Source organism: Anoplopoma fimbria, chromosome 24 (assembly GCF_027596085.1).
Source record: "Anoplopoma fimbria isolate UVic2021 breed Golden Eagle Sablefish chromosome 24, Afim_UVic_2022, whole genome shotgun sequence".
Taxonomy (NCBI): Eukaryota; Metazoa; Chordata; class Actinopteri; order Perciformes; family Anoplopomatidae; genus Anoplopoma; species Anoplopoma fimbria.
In genome coordinates, this window is record NC_072472.1 from 11735471 (window position 1) to 11756310 (window position 20840).

The window sequence follows — 20840 nt, forward strand, 5'->3', positions numbered from 1 at the left end:
GCTGACTATCAATCTTCAGGGCTGAGCAATGGTTAACGTATCTGGCTACTGATCAGAACCATCTACATTGAACTTTTGGCCAGCTAGTAAACTTTTTTAACTTGTAGAATAAAAAAAAAAAACTGTATTGTATCCGCAATCTCAATCTTTCGGTCACACTGTATCAAAGTACATCAGAATTAAATACAGAAATATAGAAGGATTTGCATAATATATTAACAAATCCCAGCAAATGGAGGGTTTAATTATATAGATTTTATTTCACTCTTTCACCCCAGCTCACATAAAAATAAACAACTGGATAAGTTGTGTCTTTGGTTGTATACAAAAAAAGTGGAAACGACAAACTGGTATAAAAAGGTCCCTCCCAGTCCTAAAAGGCAGATGGTTATAGGGACATGGTTATAGGGACATGATGGATAAACTGACATTTTCCCTGATGAATAAGGGGGAGACCTTTCCTCAAAAATGAGAGACATGTGTAACCTTCACTGCAAACAATGAGGACGATGCAATACCAGGATTTTTCTTCCTCTATCTATCTTTCCTTTCTAAAGTATACTTATTTGTTTGAAAATAAAAAGTGACAAAAAGGTGTCTGTGCGCGTGTCGGTACCTGCAGCATTGCCATGCCGTCATCAGTCTGGCCTCTCTGTGCTTTCAATTTGGCACCTTCGACCATCAAGATGGCCTGAATATCCAGGTCTCCCCATCGTGCACATTCATCAAGTCCCTCCTGTAACACCCAAGCTGCTTCCTCGTTGATGTTCTCACCTAGAAAATCTGCACATGCACACATCCCCTTACACACAGTTTCAATATACAATATCTAACATTTAATGACTTACATATATGCAGCTAATGACGTGTAAAGCTTTTTCCCCCTCCTCTTCTACAATACACATAATTTAAGTAAGCGTTGTTACGGGAATCAATGAAAAGAAACAAGGTAAAGTAGTTCTACATGATTTTTTAAAGTATAAATCCAGTACTAGTTTGAATAGAAGTGAAAATAACTAATTTGTTTTGACATTTATAAGTAATGTGATATTAGTTCAACTTTTTCAGCAAACAATACATCGTTCAGAAAAAAAGAAAAAGCAGCACATGATCAGACCTGGGAAAAGGTCAGCAGTGCCAGGAATCTGTGCAGCCAAGCTGCGGACCAGAGCCAAGCGGCAACGCAGCCACAGAGAAACAATTCTCTCACTGGCCTCAACTGCTCTAGGACAGTCTCCATGCAGGAGGTTTGACACACTGCAATCTTTAGAACCCTGTAGACCAGATTTTACACATATAAACACATATTGCCTACACACACCATGTACCATCAATCATCATTCTACTTCCCAGTGTGGCTAATATGTGCATATTTTACATGTAAATAAAAAAAAAGATGACATTATAATTTTTCAGCTGCCAATACACTTTACATTACAGAACATGACATATGCTTTGGTTTGATAAAAAAAATCAACTTATTTGATTCTGCATTTAATTCATATAAACCTGCTACCTGTTCAATTCCAGTCCTGGCATGTTGGATCTCAGATGCGGGTTTCGGAGAGCTCGGTATGATTCCTCTCATGATCACAGGACATGTCTGCAGCAGCACCAAGGATGAAATTGCCATCTCAGAACTGAAGGATGTTAAAAATGGTGAGGATGGTCAGGAAATACAAACATAATCATGTGAACATACAGCACACATGTATAAGGCGCCTGTACCTAAGTGCAGCATGTCCTTGCTGCAGGTATAGATTGGCCTTCAGAAGATTGGACTCTATTGACAGTTCCAGGTTCTCCATTTCGCTACAGGACTGAGGTGAAAGTTGAGGGAAAATACAGTGCAACAAGGAGGATGCGCCTTCCAGCAAAAGGAACTACAACACATGAGAGGACAGATATGAGTAAGTTGACATAAACAAGTTAGAAAAAAATACATATTTAAAGTAAGTTGCCAAAAATAAAACAATGCAATGCTTATATTACAGTTAGTGTCAAACCACTACAGTAAAGATCCATTGAAAAATCCCATAGAGGTCTTACCTTTATCCTCTCTGGCGTGAGCTTCTCCTTTTCTTTATCAAGGGTCAGCACTTTTGGCTCTTCTGTCTTTAGACAGGAGGCCTCAGTGTCCAATATGTCCTGTTCATGGGGGTTTGAGCTCACTGGACAGCTTGTTATGCTGGCACCTGCTTCTCTTTCAACAGTATCTGAAAGACATTACCACTGTATGCATATCACGCTGTTTGATCCACAGTGACTATTTCAGAATTAAATCAAAATCAAAAACGAAGCTCATTTGGTTCAATGCAATCCAATTAGAGGTGTCACATGATCCAAATATTAAACCGAACATAAATAACATAGAGAAGGAAGTACTGTTGCTTACAGACCTGGCACAGGAGAGCCGTGTACGGTGTTACTGAGTGCAAGGACTAGTTGAATACGAGCAAGGTTGAATCTGAGGCACAATGTGGATCCATACAGTGATCGGACCTCTGGAGCAAAGTCACAGTTCACAAGTTCCTCCAAAGCCTAACCACAAACCAAAAACACACAAATTTGTTGAACTATATTTATTTCTTAATTTGGCAGATATATTGCTGAAACAGCAGCACAGAGACAGATAACATGTCATTGTAGCAGTTTTTGCCTACAGCTGGAACAGGGTGTACGTATTTATGTATGTTTGTGTCGATGCATTGTGCTGGTCTTAAGGCCCTGTAAAGAAGCTTTCCCCACCGAAAGATATTGCAACAAATTTCCTAACAGCCGTTATTTGGATAAACTAAACACATATTGGGAATTAATGATTTGGGGGCACAGCATCTTGCTTTACTTTTTAAGCTTTCTCTAATCGGGAATAATGGTTTTAGCAGTGGTGAAAAAGTATGCCTACTCAAAACTTTTTTCTGCCCTAAAACTATTAACTCTTAATGGCAAAATTATTAATACCGCACTGTAAAAAAATGGCATTAGAGTAGAGAGTGAAAGAGAGATATTATCAGCACAATGTATTCCAATACGGTGCTAGATAGGTCAAAGGGTAACAATGCATAATATTTTAATTGTTAATTGAAATTAATGTTATTGTTATACTTTGTGACCCAAATCTGAATCTGCAACATAACCAGTAACATATCTCTGTCAGGTAAAGGCAATACTACAACATTCTCCTCTGAAGTAGACATTAAGTAGTTTACAGTTGAGTGGCATATTTTTTAGGTGCTTTTGAGACCTTTTGAAAGTTATTTCAGGTTACAATGAGTTAGAATAGTTTATAGGTTGTTAATGTCAGCCCCTTGTGTTTTTTCTTGAACCAGTGTATTTCACCACTGTTTCTGACCGTGAGCAGCCATGACTTTGATGTGTGATGCAGCTATTGTATGTTATGGCAGGAGTATTAATGAGCACCCAGGAAAGCTCAGTGTCAAGTGTGAAGTTGATTGCATGAGCATAGAGTTTGCACTAATGAAATATCCCCAGATCTTCAAAATAAAATAAAAAATATATATGGAAAATACCTCAGAATTGTCCAGGAGAGACTTGTTGCTGTAAAATGTCTTCACAGGCTGCAGGATAAGCACAATTTATAATATTAACTAAATGATGGCATATACAAACACCCATCACAATAATTTCAAGCCTGTGCAGAAGCAGCAATATAATATTTTGTTTGACAATCTTCAATCGATTCAAAAATAATGTACAGTCTGTCTCCGACTAATGATTAAATTAGGTTGGAAGTAACCGGCACACATATGTATTTCTCCAAGAGTGTGGTAGGAAAACAACCCATGTCTTAACATATTGAATGAAAATTTCAGATTTACAGTACTATAAACACAAGGTCAACATTGTAACTAAAACTGTACATAAAGTACTTCAACAAAAGCGATTTGCACCACTACCAACATTACCAATTTACAAAGGCTAATAGGGAAAAAGGCAAAGAGTGCATATGTGCATTCTTACTTGGAGATTATCTTTGGTAATGTAGTGTCCATGAGGCAGAAGGACCCCTGTGCCCTGGGTGAGCTGAACTGCCTCCTTTACAGCTTCAGTGAACAGACACAGTTCAGTAAGGGCACGGATCTGCAGAAAACATCAATCCAGACTGAAAACTGTACCAAAACTATGAAAAGAAACATTTACATTTACATATAGAAAACAACACAAATACTGACCTTCAGTATTTTGCCGTCAACAGTGCGATATACATCTCTGCACACAGTCCCCACAAAATGTATGTAAAGGGCTAATATGGGCAGTAGCTGAAATTACAAACACATACATTTTTAATCTTGAGCGTTGCAGTTCAAAATGAGGACAGACAGACAGTGTTTATGTGTGTACCGTAATGTAGTAGCCTGTGCTGAAAAGCCAGTGGCAGATGAAGTTAAGGCTGGTTACAGTGGTGCTGAGGTGAACCCTGTGGGGTTCAGAGAAAAGGTCGACTCCAGGGAGCAGTTCATCTCTAATGCTGTGACAGGTGTACTGGAGGTCGGCCTGGGGCTGAGCCAGGGAGCAACACAGCACACACTAGGGAAGTGGGTCATACACACACACACACACACACACAAAAAAACAAACAAAATAATGTAAAAATGAATGTACACATAATACAGATAATAAAACAGTATTTAGGCATGAGAGCAAAAACCTCTCCTGTCATCATTTCATCAATAGTGCATTTAGCAACATAAATAAAAACACATTTGTCAGCAGAGAGAGACTGGAAGTATTACCTTAAAGAAGTGCGCAGACATGAGACAGCACTTGGTCCGCTCGCCGATATCAGACGTTAAGATATACCTGTACATCAAAACACATCCCTCAGGAGCAGGTCATTTTTAGAGCGACATGCCGAAAAACACCTCAAATGAATGCTTAACCTCATTGAAACCTACTGTGCAATCTTAGCAGTGAGCCCAGCAGCCTCTAGACATCCCCAAATGCCGACCTCTTTCAGGGTTTGTTGCAGGGAGCCACCCCCAAAGGACACACCATCCCATTTCTTTACAGCACCTGAGCTCTTTAAGGCACAATCAACTGCTTTACTCCAGTATAAGTGTGCTGACCTGGAGATAAAGCACAGGCAGGAATACAATTATTATAACAATATAAGGAAAATTGTGAAAAGCTCAACGTACACTTTTGCTATAATTATAGGTAAAAGCATAAAATGAGAGGCTGTAAGCTTGCTTCAACACACACACAGACACACACACATACACATACACACTCAGTCAAAGATTCTAACCGTGTGTTTCCGTTGTAGAACAGTAGGTTTCCCATTTCATGCAGTGCCAGAACTCTGAGGGAGTCATGATTGTTGGCCTGGAGATACTCTGAAGAAAAGTAGGGTTGAGATGGGGAGGAAAGTAAGATATTTATGACCGTGACAGCCTGACACAGACTTCATCCAGATATTTCTTGTCATGTAGTCTGCTGGTACTCTCTGTAACACATCTAACTCTGTGTCCCACTTATAGAGAACTTGTCAATACATGCCTTCTTTATGTAAAGTGTGCCATAGAAGTCTTTCTCTAGATGTTATTAGTATTTTGTGCTCTTACTAATGGAGGTGGAGTACGCAACACTGACAGTCGCCATGTGGTCAGGGCTGATAGGGACGGTGTAGAGAGCATTTGGAGTAGTGAAGTCCTCCTCTGTCAGGTCGTAAGGTTCGATGCTTGGAGTAGGCATAACTAAGGGACTGAAATCAACCAGGCTTGCAGAATGGCTGAGACTTCTGTTCTGACAGTGCTTCAACTGTGCCACAAAGCCTGGAAAAGAGACAAACAGTGCAAACAGTGACAGTTTGAAACAGTTGTTGTGTGAGCGTGGTAATCCAAACATTTAGAGGAGAACTCACAGGGCTTTGTGAATGCAAGAAGTTGTAGCAGTAATGAGCGACTATGCTGGAAGACCTGAAGACAGTGTGGTCTTCTCTCAAGAGCTTGACGGTAACAGCTCAGTGTGTCTTCCACATCCAGAGGAACGCACACAAGGGACAGTGCATGCTGTACCTCTGCACCTTAGACAGAGAACATGCACGAAAACATTATACATGCCAACACCATTTGAAACTGCCTACAAACAAGTATTTGTATGACTCAAATATTTTCACATGACATGACATGAGGCTGGCTGTTCAAACCTTTAAGATCAACTGTGCCTCGAGGAGTGGAGTTTGAGACTGCTGCTTTTCTAGGAGTGGTCGGTTGCTTTACAGGGGGAGCTGTACACCCAATGAGCAGTTGGGAGTCTGCGTAGCTCCTGTAAGTTACCTGAAATATAGAAAAGAGAGCACCATAAACTGTATACACATACATACAGCATAATACACTCAAAGCATGAGGTACTATAATATCCATTATCATTTGTTTGAAAATAAGTATTTGTTTCATTTGCTTGCTTTTTCTTGTAACACTTTGGTTTTTGAGATTAGTAAATAATGCCTCATAATGTTTATAATGTTTTGTGTCGATATGTTCTACCTCCTTGCCAGTCGCCTTCTGTGTCTTGACATGGTGTGGTTGAGGGACTACAGGTCCTCCGAAAGAACTTATCCTTTCCAGCAGCCTCCTCTGAGCATGGACTAGTAGAGGAGTTATGATCAAGGCATAACGATCCCTGGGATAGACATACAGATGCAGGCACAAACACACACACAAAATCATTGGCAAAAAAAACTGAGATAAGTGAGTATTTGATCCAGATTTGCAACATATGGCAATGTTAAGTTGTAAAAAAAGAGACGTTTCTTTCAGAAAATCCACTAAATATGTTTTTTAAAGGTTATGCGCATTATACAATGGAAAGTTTGTGCTGTGTCTATATTGACCAAAAAGTCTCCAAATTTAAAAACTCTCAAATTCCTTTTGATGATAAGAACCTGGCCATAATCTTTACTCGTTTCTGTTGAATATTACAATACAAAACAATTTATTATCAAATCTTGGCTGCAGTTGCAGATTTAGGACTGCAATATAGTTTTACTCACCGTGTGTATGAGTTGAAAACTAAGGCAAAGTGGGCCAGGCTTTCCCATTTGCCACTGTCGTGGAGACACTCCAGAGTGTGCAAAACCAGGGTGCGGACCCAACGCAGGTCCACCTGGGTGCTGTTATCCAGTGGGGCTGAGAAGTGAAGACTGGACTCAAGTTCCTCCTCTGTCAAGTCTCTGTCATACAAACTCCACAGCTAGTTGGGACAAAGATAAATATGAAAGTCATAAACAGGACTGTGTCATGTTCACTTTGTAGCTGTAAATGTGCTTTGCTCAGATGACAAGATGAAGACTGAAGTGACAATAGTCATCATTCAGCAACCTCTTGATGTGAAAAGTGAACCCAATACAGAAGTACCTTAAACTTCCAATCCCTCTAATCCCCCGCCTTCAGGGGGCGACTCCTCTGGTAGCTAAAGTAGAAGATGACCCTACTTCTCACTTGATTTATACCCTCTGTAACATTGTAAACATGAGTTTATGGTCTCAATCGGTTTTGGTGTTGTATTGTTTTCTTCTTAGAACATTAACCCCTTCACAGTTTGTTTTAGGTTCATGAAAGTAGATTGTAACACTTCTGTCACCTAAAACGGTCTTGGTCAGCCCTCAGGTATATTAAGCTCCACCATATCGTGTTACTTCTGGCTCCAAAATACTAAGATGGCGACGGCCAAAAAACCAAGAAGGTGGCTGCCAAAATGCCGAACTGTAGGATTCAAACCTGTAGGCCGCGAACCAGTGGGTGACGTAACAGTGACTACGTTCACTTCTTATATGCAGTCTACAGTATGATGCAGCACACTTCGCAATGCCTTGTATACTTTATTAGTAATGACTTATTAAGTGGGTGAGTTTTATAACAAGCAGTTACATGTGTTTATAGCTCTATGTGACGCTTACCCCAAGTCTGTTCAGCATGTCCATGATTAGGTCAGTAGCCAGCACCAGTAGTGGTGTGAAGGTGGTGTGCAACTGGTCTGCTGTGATGGAGGAGGGAGGTTCATGCTGAGCAGCTCTCTGTACTAGGACACTGATTCTGCAGCTTTGGTCCCAAACAGTCTGACACACACACTGTAGAGTTGTCCAGTGGCTGCCACGATGGGCCAACACCTGAAAGATGTTATAAATAGATAAATAAAATATAATACCTGGATTAATACTGTATGGTCACATGTAATGTCAGCAATTCTGTACTTGGGTGTAAGTGTAAGTCCGTGTGTGTGTGCATTACCATGGCCCTTTGGAGATGTAAAGCAGCTTTGTTGAGTGAGTCGATCAGCAAGGCAGCAGCGCGTCTGTGTGTCTCAATCCGCTGTTCTACCATTTGAGAGGCCTCTCCGCCCCCACAACTCTCCTCTGTGACAGAGTTATCAACTCTTACTGCTGGAAGAAAAGATTGAGAAAAGTGATGAAACACAGATCACAAGATAGTTATCTACTGGTTTTTCATTAAGTGTTTCTCACCCTCCTTTTTTTTACCCTCTTTGTGTGCAACCACATATTCCTTAAGAGCGGAGTGGGAGGAGTCTCTCCCTGAGACAACCTCGTATTTGGAAGATGTCTGTCGCTGTGGGTTCCTCCGCACCAGAACACCGGAGTAGGCCAGAGAGAAAAACAAGGGATTGAACTGCCTATAACTGAAAAAATAACATACAGAACATAATATTACAGGTAGGTTATAGGTATACAAATGCCCCATATGCAGAATTATTTGAGAAAAATACAGAAAATGTGAAGTAAAGTAGTTTCTTCTATCTTGTGAATGAACCTCTGCTGCAGGGCTCCTCCATGCAGCTGGTCCAGGCCCTGGTAAAGCAGTGCTAAATGGGCTTGAGCCATGCTGTAGTTGAGTTGAGACTTCCACACTCTCTCCTCAAAGCAAATGCTCCTCAGCTGAAGTTGCTTCTTCTGGCGTTGCACCACAGACGACATCACGGTTAACAGGTTCTCCACAACCTGCATATCTCTACACACACAGATAGAAGTCCAATGCACATGTGGTTATGTGAACAAACACATATAATTGCACACAATCACAGGTACACATACTGTACCTGTTAGTTTTCACTCTCTGAAGCATGCTGTGTGGCATTTTCTGCTTTAGTTTCTTCCTTGCGTCATCGTGTGAGGGTGTGCTCTTGTTCTGCTACAAAAAGTATCTGGGGTTAGGGTACATCCTTAATGTTATGTACTTATGGATAGTTTTGAAGGGTGTCCACAGTATACATTAGGCACCAAAATTGAGAGCAATCCACAAGGAATTTGCAGAACATATAGCTAAGCAGTAGATTGAGGCTACAATGTCTTAAACCAGAGCACATAATGAGATTGGCTTTCTGTGTTTTCTCCTGTGAAGCAGTTTTAAAAGAGCTAATATACATTATCCTTCAATTTTACTGAAGTAAACAAATTAATAATGTGGATTCCCATAACTCACTACGCTTGGCAAGGTCTGAAAAACCTCCACTGCTTGGTCGAATATTGTCCATGAAGTGAACTTAATGTTTATATAGAACATATGAACACATTCAGTATATTGTATGTCCTTATGTATCTAAATTTATGTGTTGGCTATTTGTTTGCATATTATTTTTACCTGTGGAGGTTCATTTCCTTTTAGGGCCTGAGCACTACTTCTTCTTTTACTCTGACTGTTTCCCTCCAAATATTTTGTGGAAATTACCTTCACTTCATCTCGCCTGAAAAAGATAAAACAATTTACATACTGTCAAGCCTTTTTTACCATTTTATCATAGTGTACAACATTTTAACATTTCTTTTTTTAAATCAGTAAAAGAGGTGAATAGTCAAAGCACACCTGGATAGATATTCAAACATGCTTTGTCCCCACTTTAACACAAGGTCTGGGTGTCCTTCTTCCATGGCTCTCTGGAGAATTAATGCCGCAAACTCAATAAAATATACCTTGCGTCTGAGCTTCATCACTACAAAAACACACACACAAAATACAGGTGTCAATTATAAAAAGATTAAAACTCATTAAAAAAATGATGTAAGTGTGTGCCACTTACCTTTTTGGTAGGCATCATTCACTGTGCTGTTGGAGATTAGATCATACAATACGGTGGGATCCTCACAGCCAGTCAGTGGGCGTGCAATCTCTACAGAAAAATGGTATACATTGTTCAGCTAAGGTAAACAAAACAATCAATACGTTTAGTTAACCAGGTGAGAGAAACAAAAATGTTTCTAATATGTCATTTAAATTCAGTGTTCCTGAAGTGATGTGTTACATGCCAGTGGTAGTTTTGGTGAATAAGGTGAGAAAGTATTTATTATTAAACAGTGGACTCAAAAGTATAATTTAGAACAGTGGTTCTCAACCTGGGGGTCGGGACCCCTTAGGGCATCAAAAGATGGTTGTAGAGAAAAATACATCAAAACATATTAAAAATAAAAAAACCTATTTTAAACTGGGGAATTTTTTTCACATTACATCGCCTTTACCAGTTATATTATTTGACTCGGAATAGATTTATTAAGAATATGTGAAAATCAAAGTGTGCCGGCACATGAGAGTCTGGCGGGAGAAAAGCCACGGAACGCATCATAAAATCCACAGTTCCACACTGGAGCAAGTTGGATAATGCCTAAGTGCTATATGCTCTAAATAATCAAAGCCGGGGGGGTCTAGGGTTATTCTGTGTATACCAACTTGCTATACACAGCACTTTATTTTTCACAAACTTCCTTTATACAATAAGACCAATGTGTGTGTTTTTTTGTGTGTTACCATTGTCTACGATGAGAGCTGCTTCAGATGTGATTGTTTCCTTGTTCTTCCAATGCAATGCCTTCAGCTTAAGACTTATCTTGATTTCACCCTTTATTGCAGCATGATCTGTCTTAGACTGCACAAACACACACACAGAGACACACAACAACACTAGAAAAGTGGAGCAAAATATTCTTCATTTTGCTGTATAGTTAAAGTATCGCATATAAAATCATCACAAAAAATATAGCAGTCTTTTGTACAATATTGGATATCATAGATTAATTTCATGATTTTAAATCACTCTTAGATTGGGGCTAAATTATGAAATAAATCTACACTTTGACACTATTCCTTACACTCACAGCTTTATCGGCAAGTCTACTGATCTGCAGTTGAGCATCATAGACCTCTTGGAGCAGCCTGCGACCACTGTCCATCATCACAGAAGCCATCTGAGGCTCCCTGAGCACACGTGATGCCTGGACAAGAAGGATGAGACATTATTGCAAGGCAACTAGTTGGTTATCATTTGGGGTATCTGATCTGTGCACTATATATATATATATATATATATATATATATATATATATATATATATATATATATATATATATATATATAAGTTTTGCCAAGTTTTAACATGCAGTTCACCCACAACGTTTTCAAGACCACTGAAACCTCTATAAACACATAAACAATTTAACTGTTAGTATACATATGCATGCAGACGCACCTTGGAAAGGTAGTAGGTGATGCAGGCTATCATGTGCAAAAATGACTCTGCGGTGTCTCCAATCCATTTTTGTTTGAGAAGACCTGAATTCTCCTCCAAAACTATCAGGCATTTTTTTAGTATCTGCATATCAGAACACAGACACACAGTTATGAATTATTACATTGATAACAAGCTAAAGTTGTTGTTTGTAGGAAGAAATATGAAGATGTATATGGATAAGGTGATGCATACCTGTACAACAGGGTCGCAAACGATCTGATGGAAGATTAGAGGGGCTAGGAGGCCATAACAGATAACTACAGCTTGCACTGCAGCGCTGCCATCATTCAGCCACATTGCCAGGTCCACGGCCACCAGCATTCGCTCACACTCTGCCAGTCGGGCTTCCTGCATATACACATGTGCAAACATAATTTATTTATATGTATGTTAATATATTTAAAAAAAAATGTTAAAATCATACAAGCTAAACATGGTAAGACACTCTCACACTGTGACTCTTTTCTTTTTTTTACCTGTTCCCAGACAAACGGCCCAGTATCACTGAATGAGTCACAATAGAGGGATCCCTGCTGAATGTTGATCTCTGTCTCAATGAAGATGGAAGTGAGGAACAACTGACATAGGTGAGGAGAGGAGCGTTGCAAGGTCTGGACACGAAGCCTTTCCGTAGGTGAATGGGGATGGAGCAAAAGGAGATTTGCAAATTTATAGAAATACACACTTCTTAGCTTGAATTGTGCGGATATTTCCCTCCTTACCCTGTGTTAGCGAGTCTATCCTGTGTGCCGTGGGACCCAGGGTCAGTGTAGGTATAGTGGATCCACAGTTCTCTGCAGGCTTTCTTTGCTACAGCATACTGCTCTGTTTGAAATGCCACCTGAGGAAGGAGTCAAACAAGCTCAAACTTTTTCTCTGGCTCTGTGGGCAACAGTGATAAAGGGACAGAAGGAAGACGGCATCTGTACTTGATACTGCTAGTTCACCTAGGCAATTGTTTCTTTATAAAACTGCTCATAACAAGGCCTCTGGTTTATCTTGAGTTACTAGGTGATGATTTTTCCATAAAAAGGCTGTTGAGATTTTTTTATGTATTTTTTGGCTTCTTGAGCATCACAAACCAGGTGCCGTCGAGATCTATTATAATTGACAGAAAGCGGACATCTCTATAGTCATATCTTCAACACTCTGCAACTCACACCAAAACAATGTAGAGGTGAGAGGAAAAATATGTATTTTTGATTTTGATTTCGGGGTGAACTGTCCCTTTAAGATATCCACCAGTTTGGCATGGGCCAAAATCCCAACAATGAGCAATAACTGTATGAGTCAGTGTTAATCATTATTATGCCTACAGGCTCTCCTTTCTACCCAAATAAGGCAACATGTACATATGTGTAAGGGTGAGAGTGTAGTGTACCTGTGCCAAGTGAGCCCACGTGGAAAGCAGTGTTACCGGAAACGATGCCAGCAATGGGAATGTTGACCCTCCTATGGTGTTGCCCAGTAGCTTGCCCTGGCTGTTGTAGGCTGCTACAGCAAACACATACTTCTGGTTGGGCTCCAGCCGCTCCACTCTCAGCACGCACTCACCAGAAACTGCTGGTACCTGGAAACATACAAGTCAGACCTAATATTATGGGCACACACCACATAATACAAGATGACAAAATGTGTTCCACTAGACCTGACACTCTTCTGTGAAAGAGAAATATTGTACCATATTTCCAGTTCCTTGCAGGCTGCAGTCTCCAAGGCGGACTTTCCTGTTAATGCCCTCAGCTGCACGGCCGCAGAGCTGGTACCAGCACACCTGGAAAGCAAGATAACCAAGATAAAAACCAAAGATAACGAGTAAAGAAGCTGTGTTTATTATCTGACACTTAAATTAAAATCTCACTTGTCCCTCCAAGTTATAAGGTGCTGGGGAAAAGGTTAAGGAGCGGTCAGTGCGTGAAAGCAGGATGGGGGGAGGTGGTGGGTTTTCTTCTTTCTCCTTCTTCCCTTTATCTTTGTTTTCAGCTGGAGTCTTCGGGGTGGCGGAGATATACAATTTCCTCTCTTCCACTCCTGCTTTCACTGTCAGGGTGTAGGCCTCCTGGCAAAGGAGCACAGACAAACCAGTGGATTATTGATTACACTTCATAAAGGATCAAAATGGGTAACATTTTAGTCCTCAAACAATATGAACTGAATAATTAAATTTGCCACTGAGGCCTGAAGTAAAAGGTTTGAATTTCAACAATTGACAACACATGTTTAGTATGGCTTCAGAAATAAAATAGTGTGTATTGGCTCCGTGTTTATGTTATAAAGTTCAATTGATTCATTTAATTTAAAGTAAGCATACTCTTTTCACATAACTGTACTTGTACACATTTGCAGATAAACATACACATGACTGTGGTGAATGTGGAAGAGCAATTTTTTACATTTCATGTGTAGTTGTGACTGTTCTAAGAAAGTATGAAAATTCATAAATGTGTAACCTCTAGAAGAGCCTCCGATTTGTGGCTGGTATTTGGCTCCATGTTGTTGTACGCCAGCGAGGCTTTCTGCATCAGAAAAAGAGCTTTGGTCACCTTGTTCTTCTTGATCCGATCCAACAGTTCAGACTCTGCGACTAGACATAACCAACAAAGTCACAACCAACACTATCAGACCCATTACTTATGTCTACAATTAGGCATGAATTATTGGCAGACGTTATTTTTTAATCAATATCCTTTCTGAACGTTAACCCTGACAGGTATCTACGATTTATTGTTTAATCATCATAAATCAGCAAGATCATGGATCATGAAATTTAACAATTTTCAACATTGGAAACGTGCGTATAAACAGGTAGGCAAAAGGCAATTAATTCTCAAAAATCACAAATTAGTGCATTTTCCTGTGTGGCAGTGATTCTGACCTGCATTTAGCTGCAGTAACTTGAGGGAAGCCCTGTGGCGGATGATGTCAAGCTCTTGATGAAGGTCTGTGGCCAGGAGGAACGCATGAGAGGACTGAGTGTTTCGAGAGGCTCTGATATCGGATTCTGCCTTAGTTTCAATCTCTTCTTTTTTCTTCTCACTTATTTCATCTTCTTCATTTCCCTCCTCTGATGATGTCGGAGAAAATAGGGAGGGAGTTGATTGAGGGAGAGGACCAAATCTCTATGCCAACAAGAGAAAAACAGGGTTTAGGTACACTCACCCACTGTATTTTCTCAATCTACACTGATTTCCTGTTCATACTTTTATATGTTCTCATCTTACAATACTGTGTATTGGGATCCTTACACACAATAACCCCTTAGAATTGTGCAGAATAAATAAATGCAAGACGAAGTGTTGCATAGGTTAACTTCCTACCTGCATGAAGGCAGCGTCAGTGATTGCTGAGCGGGGCAGCAGTGTAGTTATACCCTTTGCCAGATCTTCAAGACCCCTATCAACCACCTCACACACCCTCTTAAGCAGCTCTGTACATGAACTCTGCAAGCGCACACAAACACAAACATTTAAGGATACATTGGTTGGATATGTGTGTTTCTTTGTTATAGCAAAGTGCATACACTTAATAATAATAAAAACTTGTAGTATAAATAATAATATAATTTGACGCTACGCACAGACAGTCAATCCATTTAACATACCTCAAGAATAGAGAAAGAGCTTAGCTTCACACCCTCACAGTCTCCTTCACAAGCTCCTAGAAAAAGACATGAGAATAATAACAGAAAAGAAATCATGGTGAACATGACATGTACGTGCGTGTGTGCATGTGTTTTTGAGATACTGTGGTGGGGAGTTTACCCAATCTTAAATATATTGTGATATTTCTACAAAACAACACAAGATGAAGTAAAAAAGTTGTATGTTTATGCTGTCCTAAAGACTGAAACAGGGAAAACAGTAGAACCTCACCTCGGCTTTGAGTACTGCGTTCAGCTGCACTCTCTAGCTGTATGGCCAATGTGTGAATCATCTCTGCCGCCATTATGCAGTCAACAGTTGCCAGGTCACAGGCATAGGCCACCTCACACAGCATAGACAGACTCCACAGCCACTGCAAACATGTTACATACGCATGAAAAGTCATAAGTAGGACGTCTACATTAAATATACTGTGAAAAATGTAAGTAAATATAAGTCAATGAATGTGTTTTATCCTGTCCGAATTAATGTTAAAGTTCACTCAGTCCTTAACTACAAAAAATGATATAAAAAAAGTCTATGCTGTAGAGTAGGGCTGTAACGAACGATATCAGATATTCACAAGACCATTATTGTGGCCAAAATAATTCCCCATAACGATATTATCACTTTATATAGAAAAACAAATAATACTGGTATCAGTCAAATTCATCTTAACCTTCTCCTGTATACATACAATTATTTAAGAGGCCTTGGAATATTTACATTATAACATCATATGTGTATTATAAACATGATTCATTCTTGAATGTCACAGATATCGTGACACCCATATTCTAGCGGATAAAAGAAGCTGTTTTATATTGACAATAAATTGCTCCTATCACCTGGAAGTCAATGCTTACCTTTTTAAATACATACCTTGTCGTACATATATACCTTCTCATGGTAGTGTGTCAACTCTAGGTTTTGTAGCTGATTCCTCTTGATCACCATCTTCACTTTACCCCACAGAAATAACACAACATCCAAAACCAGATCCCCATCCGGCTGCACATCCTACACAAACACACACAAACAGTGTATAGACACTAAAAATGAACTATATCGCTAACTGTAATCCTAGTCATTGGCAGATCAACCCCAACACAAATGCACACATAACAAAGAAACTTACAGGAGCAGAGCCACAAACAGACTTGTGCAGGGTCTCTACCAGGTCAATGAACTCATCACCCATTGAGAATGAAGACTTGTGTCTGTCTGGTGGAAACATCAAACAACAAAACCACATTTTTATTTCTGAAATCAGCGTTGGAGGCCGAATGTTGAACACCTATCTAATCAATGCTATTTTATGAACAAGAAATCTCAAAGTGCGTCAGCTAAAATACTCAAGCAGCTTAGCAACAATGTGAAATTATCAATCACAAATAAAGGAAAAGAAGACAGAAGGTTGTTCAAGCATCATTGAAGCCTGGGCAACAGCATTAAATGGCTTATGCGAGTCCTTTGTGGACAGTTTATATTAATCCATTTATCTACATAAAAGTTTAGGGGTCTGATGATTCAATTGTGTCACAATCTTACCTTTGCTACCATCAATCGTGTTGTCTTCTCTAGGATGGCTCCTCTGGGAAGACAGCAGACGATTAAACCTGTCAAGTAAAGCAAGCTCCAGCTCTGCCCTCCTGAATGACTGACCTTCCACACCCTGACACAGAGAGACAAAGTAAGACAGAGTTGAGATTATTTAGAAACACAGCATACATTCAACTGAAGTTGAAACATTAGAATACAAAAGTGACAACTGATAGAAATGGAGTGCATTCCCCTTTTCTGAAATGCTTGTGTGCTACTTACAGACAAAACCTGCAGCATCTCTCTGGCAAGTTCAGTGAAAGCATCTGGCTGCTTGTACTGAAACAAGATCTTACTAAACCTTACTGCAGACATGATGGGTACTTTGTTTTCTCCTAGCAACACAAGACATTGCATTAATTCAAAATGAATTTCAAACCACTTGAAACAAACAAACACCTCTAAACAATTATAAAGTGTTATAAATGTAACAATTTCTGTAATGTATGAAACTGGGACTAACCTGTAATGGCTAAATCCATCAGTGTGGATGTTGGTGTCAGTGCCCCGAGACTCACAAGAGACTCACTAGTAGTTGTGACTCCTTCACAGACAGGAACATACAAGCTTATTACTCAATAGACAAAGTGAGCATTCCTTTAAGGATTCTAGAACATTTGCAGCACCTGTAGGTTATCTCTTAATTGTGAACATAGTGGAATGAACACAGAGTGTATTCTGTTGTTTGTTTGTTTTACTAACCAGATAATATACTAATGCCAGCAGACAGGAGTTCCAGGATCACCTCCTGCAGCTCTGGCTCATCTGGCATCCTTGTCTGCAGCGGGCGTCTGGTGCTGTCCCAAAGTGCTTCCAAGATGCCCAAGAACTGCGCTGGACTGCTGTCAAACAGGCCCATTAGCATTCGCTCTGTTGTAGTACGAGGCCATGGTCCCTACAGTAGATACAGGCAGGCATACAGGGAAAGGGACACTTAAGTCTGAGATTTAACAATGAAAATGATCACATGGCAGTAAAGGGGATCTTATTACATTGGGTATGTCCTTCAAGGTGCTTTTGATTTTGATTCTGAAAATGAGTTTGGGTCTTCTTCTGGCCTCAAACACTGCATGCTTGAACATCATGGCAGCCAGCTGAAAAATAAAATGTGAATGGACATTATTTGATAAACCAGAGAAGTACATCAACACTGGAAAGGCAAAACAACAAACTGTTAACTTCGGCACATAAAGCCACAAGAAATCTCAGAGGGCAACCATCTGTATAGTGTCTGTGTTCAGACATACAGTGGTGGCTATCTAGTGAAACAGCTGTCGTCTTACACAATGAGAAATGTTTCCCCAGAGTGATTCTATGAATGCAGAGTCACCATTTGCTCATACCGCATGGGTTGAGAATGAAGAAATGTCGCTTCTCATGCTTGGGTCGTGTAGATTGGACTTCCAATGGCATTTAAACTGATATGTAGATCGGCATGGCTTTATATTTGCCTGTACTATGTATTCTTTGCACCCATTTAATGTTTGCAGTTGTCACTGAGATGTGTGAATGATCTCCCTAACACTTTATAACATTAGAAGTAATAAGAGTATATTTCGGTAAGGGGAGTCTCCTGCCTTGATAGATGATTCTTTGTAAGCTCTCTGAGTCTCTCTGGTGGCAGGACCTTCCTTCTGCTCCTCCAGCTTTGCTAGCTCATTGATTTTTCCAAGGGCTCTCCTGGCAAATTCCTGAAAGCATTTAAAGACACACGAGCAACCCAGAGAATAAATAACTAAATAATCTCCTCTAAAGCAGATAAACATCAAACAGACTGTTGGCAGGCTGTCAAACAGAAAATGTCAGATCAACAGAAGATGACAGTTGGTATTTGTAGCTTATTAAATCAGCTTCTGAATAGTCTTTTAACATCACAATGATTGCATGCTTATAGGTGTCTGGATGTGGAAGATGTGTGTCTTTTACCTCCGCCTGCAAAGCAGCCTGGTTGTCATAGTAACAGTGGCAGACAGCACAGTAGAGTGTGACAATCCATGGCAAATACTTAGCAGTCATCAGAGTGATGGACAGCTCTATACTGATGCTTGCCCATAGAAGGTACTCCAGTGCCTGAACAGGTTCATCAACGGTAGAACAAAGGATCATGACAAACATATTTATATCGACATTCTAAATCACACAAAATTCTGGTTATAACATAAGTAAGTACCTGTGCACTACAATTCATGGTCATCAGGTAACGGCATATTTTGTAGATGACTAATGAACCTAGAAAAGATTAGAAAGGAAAAGAGAAACAGGTTAGTTCTACAGCAAAATATCAAATACAGTAGAATGTTGTAATTTAAACAACAAATCACAATAGCTTTATTCAAAAGGTTAATTAAGCGGATAAGACCCTTGTACCTAGATCCTCACAAACCCACCCTTTTAGGCACATCTTATTGTCCTGTATCAAACTTTGACCACTCAATTAATTCTTCAAAAATGTTATGCCAGACAAAAAAATACTGGGTTGAATTATATAAGTTGTACAAACATACAATTATATATTTGCCAGCAGAGGTGCTCATGTTGCTGTAACGCCTGCATCATAATCCTGATGAAGTTCAGCACATGCAGCAGTTTACAGAGTCCCTTCTGGCTGAGAACGCTGTTCCTTTTCTCCGTCTCAAATATACACAAGGCACAGCCCTGCATAGCACGGATCTGCTGACACACACACGCACATATAACACTTATATACTGTAGATATATCAGAGTTCAGTCACAAACAACAATACAACACCCTACAACAAGCATAGCATGCTCTTCACTTCAGTCAGTCTGTGAATAGTCAAACATATCACATACAGGAACCCACTGCACACAAGCTCAAATAATGCAGTGTACCTTCATGGCAAAGGTATCTTGGTCTGTATCAAAACCTTCTGGGAAGAAGCAGGCCATGAGGTGGTCCACATCTGTGATGTCAGTTATTTTCACTGAGTTGAACTGTAGCAGGTGGAGGCTGTATCCCTGCCAAAGAGCGAGCTGGTACAACTACACATGAACAGTAGAAGGAAGAAAGACGTAATGACAACTTTGAATTTGTGGTGTACAAAAAACACGTTGGCCAATTGCCCCAAACCCTATTTTGACATCTAAAAAACTAAGTTAGCTAATTATGGGACCAACACTCAGGTTCAACAAGTAATCCAATGATGAATTATGAGGTGAGAAATGGGGAAAGGAGTTGCAGCCAACATTAAGAGACAAGAGGCTAGTAATGTAGGCCAAATAACCAATTTAACAATTTCTCTTTTCCACCCAAAAGAGTGCTTAAATTCATCACATAATGACACAAATTGCCATGAATTATGAATTTGAAGCATATGGCATCATGGTACTTTGTATTATTTGTTTTTATTTTTATTTTTTTATTTTTTATTTATTGTATAATATGTTTTGTTTATTATCGGTTTCTATGTAGTTGAGCTGCTGCAACACCCGAATTTCCCCCATGGGGATCAATAAAGGAATATAATAATAATAATATGCACCATTTCAACATGGGTGCTCAAATCTTGGAGCAAGGTCTGGATTAGTTTTTGATGATATGCAGCTGGTAAAGCAATTGATTATCAAATATTGGCGATCAGCTAGGCTCCTGTGAAATACCTTTATTCCAAAGAGAAAATCTGCAACCTCCAACATGCGCTCCTGGTACAACTTCACAGGCAGTCGTTGTTTGTACTTCTTCCAAATCTCCACCAGGATTTTAATCCTTCAAAATGAAAAAGAGTAAGGTATGTGTAAATATATGTGTAACCTGTCAAGAAAACATTAAAATACGCTTGACTCATTATGCATGCAATATGACATTTACTGAAACGTTTGCAATCATCTCGACTGATTTAAACATGACACACCAGTGGAGCAATTTCTGCAAGATCATTGCATTGAAACAGCTCACCCTTTAGCGAAAGGGCCGCTGTCCTGTCTGCTGCAAGAAGCAACTCGTCTCATCAGCGTTATAAACGAGTTAATGTCTCGTTCAAAGGCTGAAACAACTGGGTTTCTTTTATCAAGTTCCCCATAATATGAAGCTGGTAATTCCAT

General features: G+C 39.7%; 1 protein-coding gene across 1 annotated transcript in view; it reads right to left on the minus strand.

Annotated features, from left to right (window-relative positions):
• The window catches only part of LOC129114035 (cilia- and flagella-associated protein 54-like), an 87150-nt gene extending 66310 nt beyond the window's left edge, over positions 1–20840 (minus strand). Inside the window, exons 1-54 of the mRNA XM_054626538.1 lie at positions 20695–20840; positions 20400–20505; positions 19632–19781; positions 19283–19448; positions 18949–19007; positions 18705–18848; positions 18356–18469; positions 17771–17872; positions 17481–17673; positions 17242–17322; positions 17001–17113; positions 16737–16851; positions 16315–16400; positions 16059–16196; positions 15408–15549; positions 15137–15192; positions 14853–14975; positions 14411–14654; positions 13986–14119; positions 13397–13594; positions 13217–13309; positions 12917–13105; positions 12258–12376; positions 12012–12159; positions 11728–11883; positions 11494–11616; positions 11117–11239; positions 10776–10893; positions 10054–10143; positions 9840–9966; positions 9618–9720; positions 9076–9167; positions 8790–8987; positions 8486–8658; positions 8253–8401; positions 7922–8131; positions 7016–7215; positions 6510–6645; positions 6170–6299; positions 5885–6046; positions 5586–5795; positions 5270–5357; positions 4917–5087; positions 4755–4821; positions 4363–4548; positions 4194–4280; positions 3982–4101; positions 3531–3578; positions 2400–2541; positions 2050–2216; positions 1729–1883; positions 1514–1640; positions 1118–1274; positions 617–774 (exon numbers count right to left, since the gene is read on the minus strand). Coding sequence (XP_054482513.1) covers positions 617–774; positions 1118–1274; positions 1514–1640; positions 1729–1883; positions 2050–2216; positions 2400–2541; positions 3531–3578; positions 3982–4101; positions 4194–4280; positions 4363–4548; positions 4755–4821; positions 4917–5087; positions 5270–5357; positions 5586–5795; positions 5885–6046; positions 6170–6299; positions 6510–6645; positions 7016–7215; positions 7922–8131; positions 8253–8401; positions 8486–8658; positions 8790–8987; positions 9076–9167; positions 9618–9720; positions 9840–9966; positions 10054–10143; positions 10776–10893; positions 11117–11239; positions 11494–11616; positions 11728–11883; positions 12012–12159; positions 12258–12376; positions 12917–13105; positions 13217–13309; positions 13397–13594; positions 13986–14119; positions 14411–14654; positions 14853–14975; positions 15137–15192; positions 15408–15549; positions 16059–16196; positions 16315–16400; positions 16737–16851; positions 17001–17113; positions 17242–17322; positions 17481–17673; positions 17771–17872; positions 18356–18469; positions 18705–18848; positions 18949–19007; positions 19283–19448; positions 19632–19781; positions 20400–20505; positions 20695–20840 — 7332 coding nt within the window. The remainder of the gene's footprint in view (positions 1–616; positions 775–1117; positions 1275–1513; positions 1641–1728; positions 1884–2049; positions 2217–2399; positions 2542–3530; positions 3579–3981; positions 4102–4193; positions 4281–4362; positions 4549–4754; positions 4822–4916; positions 5088–5269; positions 5358–5585; positions 5796–5884; positions 6047–6169; positions 6300–6509; positions 6646–7015; positions 7216–7921; positions 8132–8252; positions 8402–8485; positions 8659–8789; positions 8988–9075; positions 9168–9617; positions 9721–9839; positions 9967–10053; positions 10144–10775; positions 10894–11116; positions 11240–11493; positions 11617–11727; positions 11884–12011; positions 12160–12257; positions 12377–12916; positions 13106–13216; positions 13310–13396; positions 13595–13985; positions 14120–14410; positions 14655–14852; positions 14976–15136; positions 15193–15407; positions 15550–16058; positions 16197–16314; positions 16401–16736; positions 16852–17000; positions 17114–17241; positions 17323–17480; positions 17674–17770; positions 17873–18355; positions 18470–18704; positions 18849–18948; positions 19008–19282; positions 19449–19631; positions 19782–20399; positions 20506–20694) is intronic.